Below are 13,827 nucleotides of genomic sequence, written 5' to 3'. Positions count from 1 at the left end.
CTAGTACCTTAGTATATGATTAGCTGTACTACTCTGCTACCTTAGTATATGATTAGCTGTACCACTCTGCTACCTTAGTATATGATTAGCTGTAGCACTCTGCTACCTTAGTATATGATTAGCTGTACCACTCTGTCACCTTAGTATATGAAGTATATGATTAGCTGTACCACTGTACAACATTTGTATATTATTAGCTGTACTACTCTACCACCCAACTTCTTATATGATCAGGAGGAAAATGAAAAGATGATAGCAATCTTTTAGGGATCTGAAATTTCCTATCAGGATTAACTTCTTCAAACAGGGTATTTAGTTCCTTTGACACAGGAAAAGTGGCTGAGGATTTCTTTTTTTATAGTAAAATAAGATTCCTCAGTCTCCTCTGTCACCTTTTCAGGGATATGCCGGACTTCGCTGATAGCCTCTATGAGAGCCTCTATTCCCTGTGACAGAGTAGCCTCCCCCACCTCTGAGTCCACCTCCCCCTCCTCCATGTCTGACCCCTCATCATCAGTCAGACTGTAGGATATTGGCCAAAGTACGTTTTGCGGACAAATGGCAGGGGACTGAGATGCTGGTTTTGGTACTGAGTATCTTTTCAGAAACTCAGTCATCGATTGTCTTAAGTATGGCGTCTCTTTCTCATTGCGGGACAATTTAGTAGAAGAATTGGAAATCATTCCCTTAATGGCGTTCAGCCAAGCTGGCTCTGCTCCACTAGCCTGGGAAGGTACACTGCACTGAGTACACAGTAGTGAACCCCCAGGAGAAGAGGAACACTGTGCCTTACATGAAACACACTTTTTGTCTGACATACTGTGACAGTGACAGCACACACACACACACACACACACACACACACACACACACACACACACACACACACACACACACACACACACACAAAGAGGTTAAATGCACAATTAACCCACAAAGAGCCCTTCCATGGGGTACAGAGACAGTATGTAGCCAGCACACCGCCCATACTGCTAAAGCCAAGCTTAGCCGGGACGCAGAGTAAGTATCCAGATTGGGGACTTAGTACACTAATAATCGCTCCCCCCCTGCTATGACCCCCTGGTACTGCTGATGTAATCTGGAGTCTCTCTGGAGGAGCTGCGCGTCCCTGTCAGTCAGCGTCTGTGTCCACTGCAGAGGTAAAATGGTGCTGGCGAGCTGCTGGATCCGCTCATAGTCAATGGCACACGGTCTTCCCACTCTTTTTTTTATACTGGCTGAGGTAATTTTATGCTTAAAATGGAGTCAGCCCCCTTTTAAGTTTGTAATGCCAGTCTAGGTACTGTGTACACAATTAGTGTACTGAGACTCAGTTCGCCCCCTCAGAAGCTGTGTGTCTGCACTGTGTACTGAGTCTGGAGACCCAGCTGCCCCATGTAGAAGCCGAGTGTTTCTGTACCCTCATGCCGCCATATTGGGCGGCGACCCGCTAACCGGGACGCCGGCTTAGTACTCACCACTCTTCTTTCTTCTGGCTCTGTTAGGGGTGGCGGCGTGCTGCAGGAATGTATGCTCGCTGTGGTGGGGCTTGCAAATAGTTCCCTCAGGAGCTAGTGTCCTGTCAGTGGGGGAACGGGACCATTAACCCTTCAAGAGGTTTGGCCGTTCCCCCCCTAAGTCCCACTAAGCAGGCAGGCTGGTGCCATCCAGTCCTGCCTGAAAATAACAAACAGATAAAATAAATGCAGAAAACTCTTCAGGAGCTTCCAGTGACGTGACCGACTCCTCCGGGCACATTTTCTAAACTGAGTCTGGTAGGAGGGGCATAGAGGGAGGAGCCAGCGCACACTATCAAATTCTTAAAGTGCCCAAGGCTCCTAGTAGACCTGTCTATTCCCCATGGTACTAAATGGATTCCCAGTATCCCCAAGGCGGTAAGAGAAATTAGGAATTCCAGGGGTAGGCATGAAATGTTAACGTAGTACAACTCTGTTAGCTTATTATATCAATTACAGTAAAACTCTACCAGCTTCTTTTATAATTAGCGGTGCCATTCCAATTTGTTATATAATAAAGGGGGTAATTCAGACCTGATAGTAGCAGCAAATTTGTTAGCAGTTGGTCAAAACCATGTGAACTGCAGGTGTGGCAGATATAACATGTGCAGAGAGAGTTAGATTTGGGTGGGTCATATTGTTTCTGTGCAGGGTAAATACTGGCTGCTTTATTTCTACACTGCAGTTTAGATTTCAGTTTGAACACACCCCACCCAAATCTAACTCTGGGCAGGATGTACTATCAATGATCGTGGGTCATCGCCGGTCATCGCAATGATGCTAATCGCATATGTACTAACATATGCGATTAGTATCTCAAAGCGATGCCAGGGGTGTCCTGCAATCAGTGATGGGCCGCAGGAGAGGGTTTGAGGCGGCTTCCCTCACCTCCCAGCCCCGGGAGGTGAAGTGCATGGAGTCCCCGTGATCCTCCTTCTCCCACCTGAAGCTGGAAGGAGACAAGGCTGTGCTGCGGGGGAGGAGGAGGGGGGCCGGCGGGAGGGAGGTCATCGTGAGCGGCGCAGGTTGGCGGCGGCGGTAAGAAGCTCATAGGCTTCTATAGGGTATCTTGCTGGAAATGGTCAGCGCGCTCATTAGTGGAATGGAGAGATGAGAAAAGAGGTGTTGCGGAATGGGTGAGATCTATATGTGTATATATGTGTGTTTGATTTTGCTTTCTTATGGATGTGTATATAAGGCAATGATAATCTAGGAGGGGTGTTTAACACTCACTTTATTGTGTGTACAATGTTCTGATGCAGTATGCAGGCTGCTGTTTTATCAGCAACCTCCTTTTGATATGTTATAAGTTCTTAATTGTCCTTCGTTCACCGCTGTCAGGTGTGTCCTGCAGACTACCCTTTGCAAGGTATACCTTCCTAATGGTATACCAAAATGAACCCCAGCTCAGGTAAATGTCAGGTGTACCCTGCGGGTCACCTTTACCATAGAAGTGGTGAATGCCTATGTTCCCTCTGAAGCTGTGTCTTAATACAGTACTTGGGGTGTGTGATCAGTGCGGCGTCCCGCCTGTGAGTACCCTTTCATGTGTAGCACTGAGGTATGGGGTCGTGGGCTGAGTGTCTTTCACTTACCGCCGGGGGCAGGTCTTGGCCTGCCGCCGGTGAATGCGTCTCTTCCTTCCCCACCTCAGGCTCTCAGTCCTCTTCCTTGGTGCCCTCCGTCTCCTTCGGTCCGCGCGCTGCCCAGCGGCCGCCGGTTTCCTCCGTCTCCTCCGTCTGCGTGTCCCGTCCGCTGCTTCCGGGTTGGCGCGTCACGTGCGATGTCACGTGAGCGCTCTGTCTGTCTGTGGTGAATACTGCTGCGTTCCCTTCTCCGGCCGGAGGGGGAAATCTGTAGATGAGTGTGGTGTCAATTAGCAAGTCCCAACGCGTTTTAATTGACACCACACTCATCTACAGATTTCCCCCTCCGGCCGGAGAAGGGAACGCAGCAGTATTCACCACAGACAGACAGAGCGCTCACGTGACGCATTCACCGGCGGCAGGCCAAGACCTGCCCCCGGCGGTAAGTGAAAGACACTCAGCCCACGACCCCATACCTCAGTGCTACACATGAAAGGGTACTCACAGGCGGGACGCCGCACTGATCACACACCCCAAGTACTGTATTAAGACACAGCTTCAGAGGGAACATAGGCATTCACCACTTCTATGGTAAAGGTGACCCGCAGGGTACACCTGACATTTACCTGAGCTGGGGTTCATTTTGGTATACCATTAGGAAGGTATACCTTGCAAAGGGTAGTCTGCAGGACACACCTGACAGCGGTGAACGAAGGACAATTAAGAACTTATAACATATCAAAAGGAAGTTGCTGATAAAACAGCTGCCTGCATACTGCATCAGAACATTGTACACACAATAAAGTGAGTGTTAAACACCCCTCCTAGATTATCATTGCCTTATATACACATCCATAAGAAAGCAAAATCAAACACACATATATACACATATAGATCTCACCCATTCCGCAACACCTCTTTTCTCATCTCTCCATTCCACTAATGAGCGCGCTGACCATTTCCAGCAAAATTCCATTACAGGAGGTAGGACGCCTCCAGGTCTAGCAGCACTCATTAGCACCCCTCCCCCTGTGAGCGCAGCCTCCATCCATTTGAAAAATTCTATAGGGTATCGCCATCAAAAGATGGCGATACCCCCCGGCGCCGTAAACCTGGCGGTAGGGTCTTAGTACATATGAAAATGCTGTAAAACCCCCGAAAATGGGTGTTTTACCGCATTTTCCCTTTAGTACATCCCGCCCTCTCTCTGCAAATGTTATATCTGCCCCACCTGCAGTGCACATGGTTTTGCCCAACTGCTAACAAATTTGCTGCTACGATCAGGTCTGAATTACCCCCTAAGTACTACTGTTTCAGCTTACTATATCATTAGCAGTACTACTCTTTTGGAACACATTAGTAGACAACAATGCTCCTGGAAGAAAAACGTTTTCTCCTGGTTCTTTCAGACTGATTATGGATGTGACATTGAAAAGGGCAGCGTGTGTACGTACCACCCTGGGGCCGTGCACTGTGTGAGGAGCATTCAGGCAAGGTAATTTTATCATGCCCACACTTTTTGCACTGCTGTCACTCTTGTGGCTTTATAGCAATAGAATAACCCAGCTGTATATAATTTTGAAACTAAGATTATATCTATTTATTTCCCATTAGTACATGAATAACGTTTAATATATCAGCTTTGTTATTATTCTGTAGCCCCCTGTATGGAGCAGGACAACAGTGCTGTTATGATGCCCATGGAGCTCAGGTTTTAACCGCTGATTCAATAGGGGGCAGCACCCCAGACCGAGGTCATGACTGGGGCTCCCCTCCGTACAGGAAGCCCCCCCGAGTACCAGGCTTCTCTCATTGGGTCTATGATGTGATCACTTTCTATTACTGTTGCCTGTGGTCAGATAACTGCCAAGTCTACATGGAACTGAGACGATCAAGTGACTGTCGCACATATACACCACCAAAAGTTGGTAAGAAAAAAAATTGACATTAGGTAGGCTGACCATACTAGCCCTTTAAACTGGGACACTCATGAATTACACAGGTTCTGTGGCTGATTAAAACCAGGTGACATGCAGGCTTGAAGTCAGCCAGCCACAGAACCTGTGTAATTCATGAGTGTCCCAGTTTAAAGGGATAGTATGGTCAGCCCACATTAGGAGATTGCATTATGGTATAATATGCTGTGAAATAATAAATATTCCTTAATCTTCTAAAACAGCCTCAGCTTTTGGAGAGCCTCATTTTATAAGTTTTGATGGCTTGGATTACTCCTTTAAGGGTAAAGGACAGTATGTTTTGGTCGCATCTAGTCATCCTTCTCTAAACATTCAGTGCCGGACCACGCCTTTTTCAGGTACGTTATCTAACTTAATGAAGTAAGATTTTGGACACAAAGTTGACTTGATATAATTTTATAAAGTCAGGCCAGCATTTTTAAAACAATGAACTATGTGATTTTCTAGGTTACTGTGAAGTGTTAAAATAAAAAATGAAATCTTTTTAACCATTGGTGTATTCCCATCACTTAGTACAACTTGCTGTTTTGTGCCTATTTGTTTCACCTTGGATTTAAATGGGACAAACACTTTTTTGTATTACAAATGTGTCCTCTTACATCTTTGCCATGTGCGCTACAAGTTGCGTTACACATAACGCTTGAGTGCTGCGTGACTCAGTAGCGCAGAGCATCTTTTTTTGCATTGTTTCCATAGAAAAATGCATTTTAGTCGCAAAGTAATACAATAGGACACACAAGCAGATTCTGCTAATTAAAATGATATGCAGCATGCCTATATTATGTGTGTGACTACAACTGTATTTGCATACAAATTCCATGCTACAATGTTTTTGTGGAAAACATTGTAACATGGCATTTCGGATGCTGATACACCCGCAGTTACACACAAAATATAGCGATGCTGCATTTCAGTGCCGTTTCTAGCGGTAGACGAGTCGTGTGGTCTGCTCCTCCCTCTCCCCTAGTACTCTGTTCCGGGGGGTGGAGTTTCACAGAATGACGTGGTTCTGTCATGACTTATACACCCTTAGCAATGAGCAATTACCCTTGGCAATGAGCATTCATCCCAGAGCATGAAACCCCTAGCAACGAGCATTACCCTTGGCAATGAGCATTACCCTTAGCAATGAGCATGGATCCCAGAGCATGAAACCCTGGCAATGAGCATTACCCTTGGCAATGAGCATGCATCCCAGAGCATGAAACTCCTGGGAATGAGCATTACCCTTGGCAACAAACATTACCCTTTGCAACGAGCATTGATTCGATAGAATGAAACCCCTGGCAACGAGCATTACCTTGGCAAGAGCATGCATCCCAGAGCATGAAACCCCGAGCAACGAGCATGACACCCAGCACATAAAACCCCTGGCAATGAGCAGGTAATTTAAAAATAATCAGAAGCTTTACTGTAGGGCATAATGTATCACGGGCATTGCGGTGTATGGCATAATATGGAGCAGGAAGCATTACTGTGTGGGCTTAATATGGTGATTTTTTTTTTTCCTGTGGTGGCCGAGGTTTGTTGCTGCAGATTCAAAAACCTTTCTAGTGAGGCTACGCCCCCTTGCTGGAAGTTTTTTTTTTTTTATGTCTATGGGGGAGGGACATTTTTGAATGTGTATGGGGGGGGGCATTTTTTTTTAATGCTCGCCTGGGATACAAATTGTCTAGAAACAGCCCTGCTGTATATCATTTTAATCAGCGGAATCTGCTTGGGCATCATATTGCATTACTTTGCGACTAAGACACATTGTCACGCAAAAGTATCGCAAAAAAGACACTTGGTGTTACCAAGTCCCGCTATGGCATGGTGCAACATGAAGGGCTGTTTAGTGTGACTGCAACAAGGATGTAAAAGGACACATCTGTAGTTTAGTAGTGCCTAAAGATATTTACTTCTCACTCTTCTGAGCAGGAGTAATTAATTACCCAGATACGGCTTGTTTCCAACACTTATTCAATTGTAAGCATTACGTTTTTTTTCCTGTGGCGAGCAAGTGATCTGAAGGTGTCCCGGCCCGTCGGGGGTAGCCATGTCCCGGAGTGGGAGCGCATGACGACATTGCTCAGAGTTTCCCAGCAGGCAGTGGGGTCAATGGTGACGTCATCTGGAAGCGCCTCACGACACACGTGGAACGGGCCGGTACACCTTCCGATCACTTCTCTATATTAAGGTATGTAATGCAGTTGTTTGTTATGCTCTTGAAAAAGTCAACAGACTGAAACGTTAAACTTGTGATACGGAATAGCTGCTGCTCACTGTGTGCCAGCCATTAGTACAGCAAGTGAGCGTGTTCCTTGTTCACCTCAGGGTTGGAAATTTAGATAAGTCGTGTTTCTACTTTTGTGGTGATATTCTGGGTCACCTTGTTGAATCAGCGCAAGGGTTCCCAAGATTACCAATCACAATAAGAGAGCATAGACTAAGTACAGTATGTAGGTAAGGTAGTTGTAGGGAGTGGAAAAGCAGGGTGCACCATCCAGTAAATGCTGCTTCTCTGCATATGCCTATAGCTTTGGTGCAGCGTGAGCGATATACTGTTTAAGGGTGCAGTCAAATGGTTAATTCCATTCCCCTAATGGTGGAGAGACCTTGATATTGAATAGTCTTGCAGGATCTCTGAACCTTAACCACGGTTTGAGAATATGAGGTACCTGTACAGTAGTGTGATGTGAATATGGCTGCTACTGCTGATATGGTCCGGCTGTGCTGCTGTAACGGCGGCCCGCTGGTGCACTTGCAGCCGGCTGCACCTTTGAGACAGCAGTATGGACAAGCATAAACTATAAAGGCATCCAATATTGTGTCTGTGACTGTACTATTTTATCTCATTTTAAGTAGAGACCCAGAACTACAATGCTACATTTCACAAGGAGGAGAGAGCCCGTCGCTCAGTCTCAGATGGCATAAAGGTGGCCAGCATTTCTTCAGTGGCTATGCAAGAAGATGGATCTGATGTGGTTGAAGTGCGTTTGCAGAGAGGAACCCAACATGAACTGGAAACCCTATTGAATGGAGAAGTTCTCAGCTTTGATGAGCAGAGTTGGATGGACATGAAAGGTAACTTAGTTTTATGCAAAAAACGTACTTCGGGCACTAATAGGGTTTATGACAAAACTTGTTGAATGGTAGTAAATAACAACAGCTGCAGCAGACTAATGTGAGCCAGCAGATGTTTGCTAAAGCTTTCAGTGCATAAAGAAGAAAATGCATTATATATCAAAATAAGGCACTACGCTCATAAAAACCCAGTGGTATTGGCATGGCAGATATAACAAATAACACTTGTATATTAAAATAAATATATAATTTAATTACTAACAATATAGAATATACTACTAATTGAGAATGAACGCATATATATTAATCGCATAAATAAGCATATAACTATATAAAAAGCTACAAATGGAAAAGTAACAATGCACTGGACTCTAAGGGCCCGATTCAGACCTGATCGCTGCTGTGCGTTTTCACACAGCGGGCAATTATCGATTGACTGCAATTATCGATTGACTGCACATGCGTATGCACCTCAATGCGCACGCGCGTCACCAAACAGCGACAAGCTAGTGCGAAAATTTTGATTGAACAGCCATTTGCATGCTGATTGTCAGAAAGAGGCCGATTGTGGGGGTAACTGTCTGTTTTGTGGGAGTGTCAGGAAAAACGCAGGTGTTCCCATGCATTTTCTGGGAGGGTGTGTGATGTCCGCTCCGGAGCCGATCAGTCTGTTCTCTTCGCACTGTAGGAGTAAGTCCTGGGCTGCGCACAGACTGCACAGACTGGAAAAACCTTTCCATGATGAGTGAGTTGCGAACGGATGTACAGCTGTCCGCCGACTGAGGGACATTTTCGTATGGCGCACACATGAGATCACACACTTGCACGGGCGAATTTACACTCCCTCATGGGCGGCGACTATGTGATCGAAGAACAACAAAATTTGCAGCACAGCAATCAGGTTTGAATTAGGCCCTAAATCTGTTGTGCTGGCTAATGGATAGTGCAACTTGAACAGGTAGAGTCCTATTCTGCACATTAAATATGGTGCAATCAAGCCAAATACAGTACAAGGAGTTTCTTACCAGTGAATGTCCAATTTAGTTATACAGGTGAAACTCGGAAAATTAGAATATTGTGCAAAAGTTCATTTATTTCAGTAATTCAACTTAAAAGGTGAAACTAATATATTATATAGACTCATTACATGCAAAGTGAGATATTTCAAGCCTTTTTCTCTAACGTCCTAGTGGATGCTGGGGACTCCGTAAGGACCATGGGGAATTGACGGGCTCCGCAGGAGACTGGGCACTCTAAAGAAATATTTAGTACTACCTGGTGTGCACTGGCTCCTCCCTCTATGCCCCTCCTCCAGACCTCAGCTAGAATCTGTGCCCGGCCAGAGCTGGGTGCTTTTAGTGGGCTCTCCTGAGCTTGCTAATAAGAAAGTATTTTAGTTAGGTTTTTTTATTTTCAGAGAGCTTCTGCTGGCAACAGACTCTCTGCTATGTGGGACTGAGGGGAGAGAAGCAAACCTACTAACTGCGGCTAGGTTGCGCTTCTTAGGCTACTGGACACCATTAGCTCCAGAGGGATCGAACACAGGACCTGACCTTGTCGTCCGTTCCCGGAGCCGCGCCGCCGTCCCACTCGCAGAGCCAGAAGTCAGAAGCCGGCAGAAGCAAGAAGACATCGAAATCGGCGGCAGAAGACTCCTGTCTTCACATGAGGTAGCGCACAGCACTGCAGCTGTGCGCCATTGCACCCACACTACCCACACACTCCGGTCACTGTAGGGTGCAGGGCGCAGGGGGAGGCGCCCTGGGCAGCAATTAGGATACCCTTTTGGCAAAAAGACACATATATACAGCTGGGCACTGTATATATGTACGAGCCCCCGCCATTTTATTACTCAGACCCGGGACTGAAGCCCGCCGCTGAGGGGGCGGGGCCTTCTTCCTCAGCACTAACCAGCGCCATTTTCTCTTCACAGCTCCGCTGAGAGGAAGCTCCCCAGGCTCTCCCCTGCAGTATCAAGGTAGAAAAAGGGTAAAAAGAGAGGGGCGGCACATACATTTAGGCGCAAAATTATCATAAACAGCAGCTACTGGGTAAACACTAAATTACTGTGTAATCCCTGGGTTATATAGCGCTGGGGTGTGTGCTGGCATACTCTCTCTCTGTCTCCCCAAAAGGCCTTTGGTTGGTCCTGTCCTCAATTAGAGCATTCCCTGTGTGTGTGCGGTGTGTCGGTACGTTTGTGTCGACATGTTTGACGAGGACGGTTACGTGGAGGCAGAACAAGTGCAAGTGACTGTGATGTCGCCGCCGACGGCGCCGACACCTGATTGGATGGATATGTGGAAGGTGTTAAATGATAATGTAAGCTCCTAGCATAAAAGGTTGGATAATCAGTCAGGGTCTCAACCCGTGTCTGATCCTGCAGCTCAGAGGCCGTCAGGGTCTCAAAAGCGCCCACTATCCCAGTTGGTTGACACAGATGTCGACACGGATTCTGACTCCAGTGTCGATGACGATGAGGCAAAGTTGCAGCCTAAAATGACTAAAGCCATCCGATACATGATTATAGCAATGAAGGATGTATTGCACATACCGGAGGAAAACCCTGTCCCTGACAAAAGGGTATATATGTATGGGGAGAAAAAGCAAGAGGTGACTTTTCCCCCTTCACATGAGTTAAATGAATTATGTGAAAAAGCATGGGATTCCCCCAATAAGAAAGTGCTGATTTCCAAAAGGTTACTTATGGCGTACCCTTTCCCGCCAACGGACAGGATGCGCTGGGAATCCTCCCCTAGGGTAGATAAAGCTTTGACACGCTTATCTAAAAAGGTGGCCCTGCCGTCACAGGATACGGCCGCCCTAAAGGATCCTGCAGATAGGAAGCAGGAAAGTATCCTGAAGTCTGTTTATGCACACTCAGGTACTATACTGAGGCCGGTTATTGCGTCGGCCTGGATGTGTAGTGCTGTGGCAGCATGGACAGATAATCTGTCTGAGGAAATGGATATCTTAGACAAGGATACCATTTTACTGACCCTGGGGCATATAAAAGACGCTGTCCTATATATGAGGGATGCCCAGAGGGACATTTGCCTACTGGGCTCTAGAATAAATGCAATGTCAATTTCTGCCAGAAGGGTCCTGTGGACTCGGCAATGGACAGGTGATGCCGACTCCAAAAAGCACATGGAGGTGTTACCTTACAAGGGTGAGGAATTGTTTGGGGACGGTCTCTCGGACCTAGTTTCCACAGCTACAGCTGGGAAGTCAAACTTTTTGCCATATATTCCCTCACAGCCTAAGAAAGCACCGTATTACCAAATGCAGTCCTTTCGATCACAGAGAAGCAAGAAGGTCAGAGGTGCGTCCTTTCTGGCCAGAGGCAGGGGTAGAGGAAAGAAGCTGCACAACACAGCTAGTTCCCAGGAACAGAAGTCCTCCCCGGCTTCCACTAAATCCACCGCATGACGCTGGGGCTCCACAGGAGCCAGGAGCGGTGGGGGCGCGTCTCCGAAATTTCAGCCACCAGTGGGTTCGCTCACAGGTGGATCCCTGGGCTATACAGATTGTGTCTCAGGGATACAAGCTGGAATTCGAAGTGATGCCCCCTCACCGTTACCTCAAATCGGCCCTGCCAGCTTTCCCCATAGAAAGGGAAGTAGTGTTAGCGGCAATTCACAAGTTATATCTCCAGCAGGTGGTGGTAAAGGTTCCCCTCCTTCAACAAGGAAGAGGATACTATTCCACAATGTTTGTGGTACCGAAACCGGACGGTTCGGTCAGACCCATATTGAATTTAAAATCCCTGAACATTTATCTGAAAAGATTCAAGTTCAAAATGGAATCGCTCAGAGCGGTCATTGCAAGCCTGGAAGAGGGGGATTTTATGGTGTCTCTGGACATCAAGGATGCGTACTTGCATGTCCCCATTTATCCACCTCATCAGGAGTACCTCAGGTTTGTGGTACAGGACTGTCATTACCAATTCCAGACGTTGCCGTTTGGCCTGTCCACGGCACCGAGAATATTTACCAAGGTGATGGCGGAAATGATGGTGCTCCTTCGGAAGCAAGGGGTTACAATTATCCCATACTTGGACGATCTCCTCATAAAGGCGAGGTCCATGGAGCGGTTGCTGATCAGCGTAGCACTCTCTCAGGAAGTGTTGCAACAGCACGGCTGGATTCTGAATATTCCAAAGTCGCAGCTGATTCCTACGACGCGTCTGCCCTTCCTGGGCATGATTCTGGACACAAACCAGAAAAGGGTGTTTCTCCCGGAGGAGAAGGCTCAGGAGCTCGTGACTCTGGTCAGAGGCCTCCTAAAACCAAAACAGGTATCGGTGCATCACTGCACGCGTGTCCTGGGAAAGATGGTGGCGTCATACGAAGCCATTCCCTTCGGCAGGTTCCATGCGAGGATCTTTCAGTGGGATCTGTTGGACAAGTGGTCCGGATCGCATCTTCAGATGCATCGGCTGATCACCCTGTCCCCCAGGGCCAGGGTGTCTCTTCTGTGGTGGCTGCAAAGTGCTCACCTCCTCGAGGGCCGCAGGTTCGGCATACAGGACTGGGTCCTGGTGACCACGGATGCAAGCCTCCGAGGATGGGGGGCAGTCACTCAAGGCAGAAACTTCCAGGGGCTGTGGTCAAGTCAGGAGACTTGTCTGCACATCAATATCCTGGAACTAAGAGCCGTATACAACGCCCTGAGTCAAGCGGAGCCTCTGCTTCAAAACCAACCAGTGCTGATTCAGTCAGACAACATCACGGCAGTGGCCCATGTAAACCGCCAGGGCGGCACAAGAAGCAGGGTGGCAATGGCAGAAGCCACCAGGATTCTTCGTTGGGCGGAGAATCACGTACTAGCACTGTCAGCAATGTTCATTCCGGGAGTGGACAACTGGGAAGCAGACTTCCTCAGCAGGCACGACCTCCTTCGGGAGAGTGGGGACTTCATCAAGAATTCTTCACGCAGATTGCAAATCGATGGGAATTGCCACAGGTGGACATGATGGCGTCCCGTCTCAACAAAAAGCTAAAAAGATATTGCGCCAGGTCAAGGGACCCTCAGGCGATAGCTGTGGACGCACTAGTAACACCGTGGGTGTTCCAGTCGGTCTATGTGTTTCCTCCTCTTCCTCTCATACCAAAGGTGCTGAGAATTGTAAGAAAAAGAGGAGTGAGAACAATACTCATTGTTCCGGATTGGCCAAGAAGGACTTGGTACCCGGAATTGCAAGAAATGCTCACAGAGGACCCGTGGCCTCTGCCTCTCAGACAGGACCTGTTACAACAAGGGCCTTGTCTGTTCTAAGACTTACCGCGGCTGCGTTTGACGGCATGGCGGTTGAACGCCGGATCCTAGCGTAAAAAGGCATTCCGGATGAAGTTATTCCTACGCTGATAAAGGCTAGGAAGGATGTGACAGCAAAGCATTATCACCGTATATGGCGAAAATATGTTGCTTGGTGTGAGGCCAGGAAGGCCCCTACAGAGGAATTCCAGCTGGGTCGATTCCTGCACTTCCTACAGTCAGGAGTGACTATGGGCCTGAAATTAGGGTCCATAAAGGTCCAGATTTCGGCCCTATCCATTTTCTTCCAAAAAGAACTGGCTTCACTGCCTGAGGTTCAGACGTTTGTTAAGGGAGTGCTGCATATTCAGCCCCCTTTTGTGCCACCAGTGGCACCTTGGGATCTTAATGTGGTGTTGAGTT

General features: G+C 47.5%; 1 protein-coding gene across 1 annotated transcript in view; it reads left to right on the top strand.

Annotated features, from left to right (window-relative positions):
* The window catches only part of SUSD2 (sushi domain containing 2), a 384,956-nt gene that overhangs the window by 97,355 nt on the left and 273,774 nt on the right, over positions 1–13,827 (top strand). The window contains exons 7-9 of the mRNA XM_063964306.1: positions 4,513–4,598; positions 4,763–5,031; positions 5,283–5,417. Coding sequence (XP_063820376.1) covers positions 4,513–4,598; positions 4,763–5,031; positions 5,283–5,417 — 490 coding nt within the window. The remainder of the gene's footprint in view (positions 1–4,512; positions 4,599–4,762; positions 5,032–5,282; positions 5,418–13,827) is intronic.

This window comes from Pseudophryne corroboree, chromosome 1 (genome assembly GCF_028390025.1).
Source record: "Pseudophryne corroboree isolate aPseCor3 chromosome 1, aPseCor3.hap2, whole genome shotgun sequence".
Lineage (NCBI taxonomy): Eukaryota > Metazoa > Chordata > Amphibia > Anura > Myobatrachidae > Pseudophryne > Pseudophryne corroboree.
Note: the sequence above shows the minus strand (reverse complement) of the source record. Positions and strands in the feature narration are given on the sequence as shown.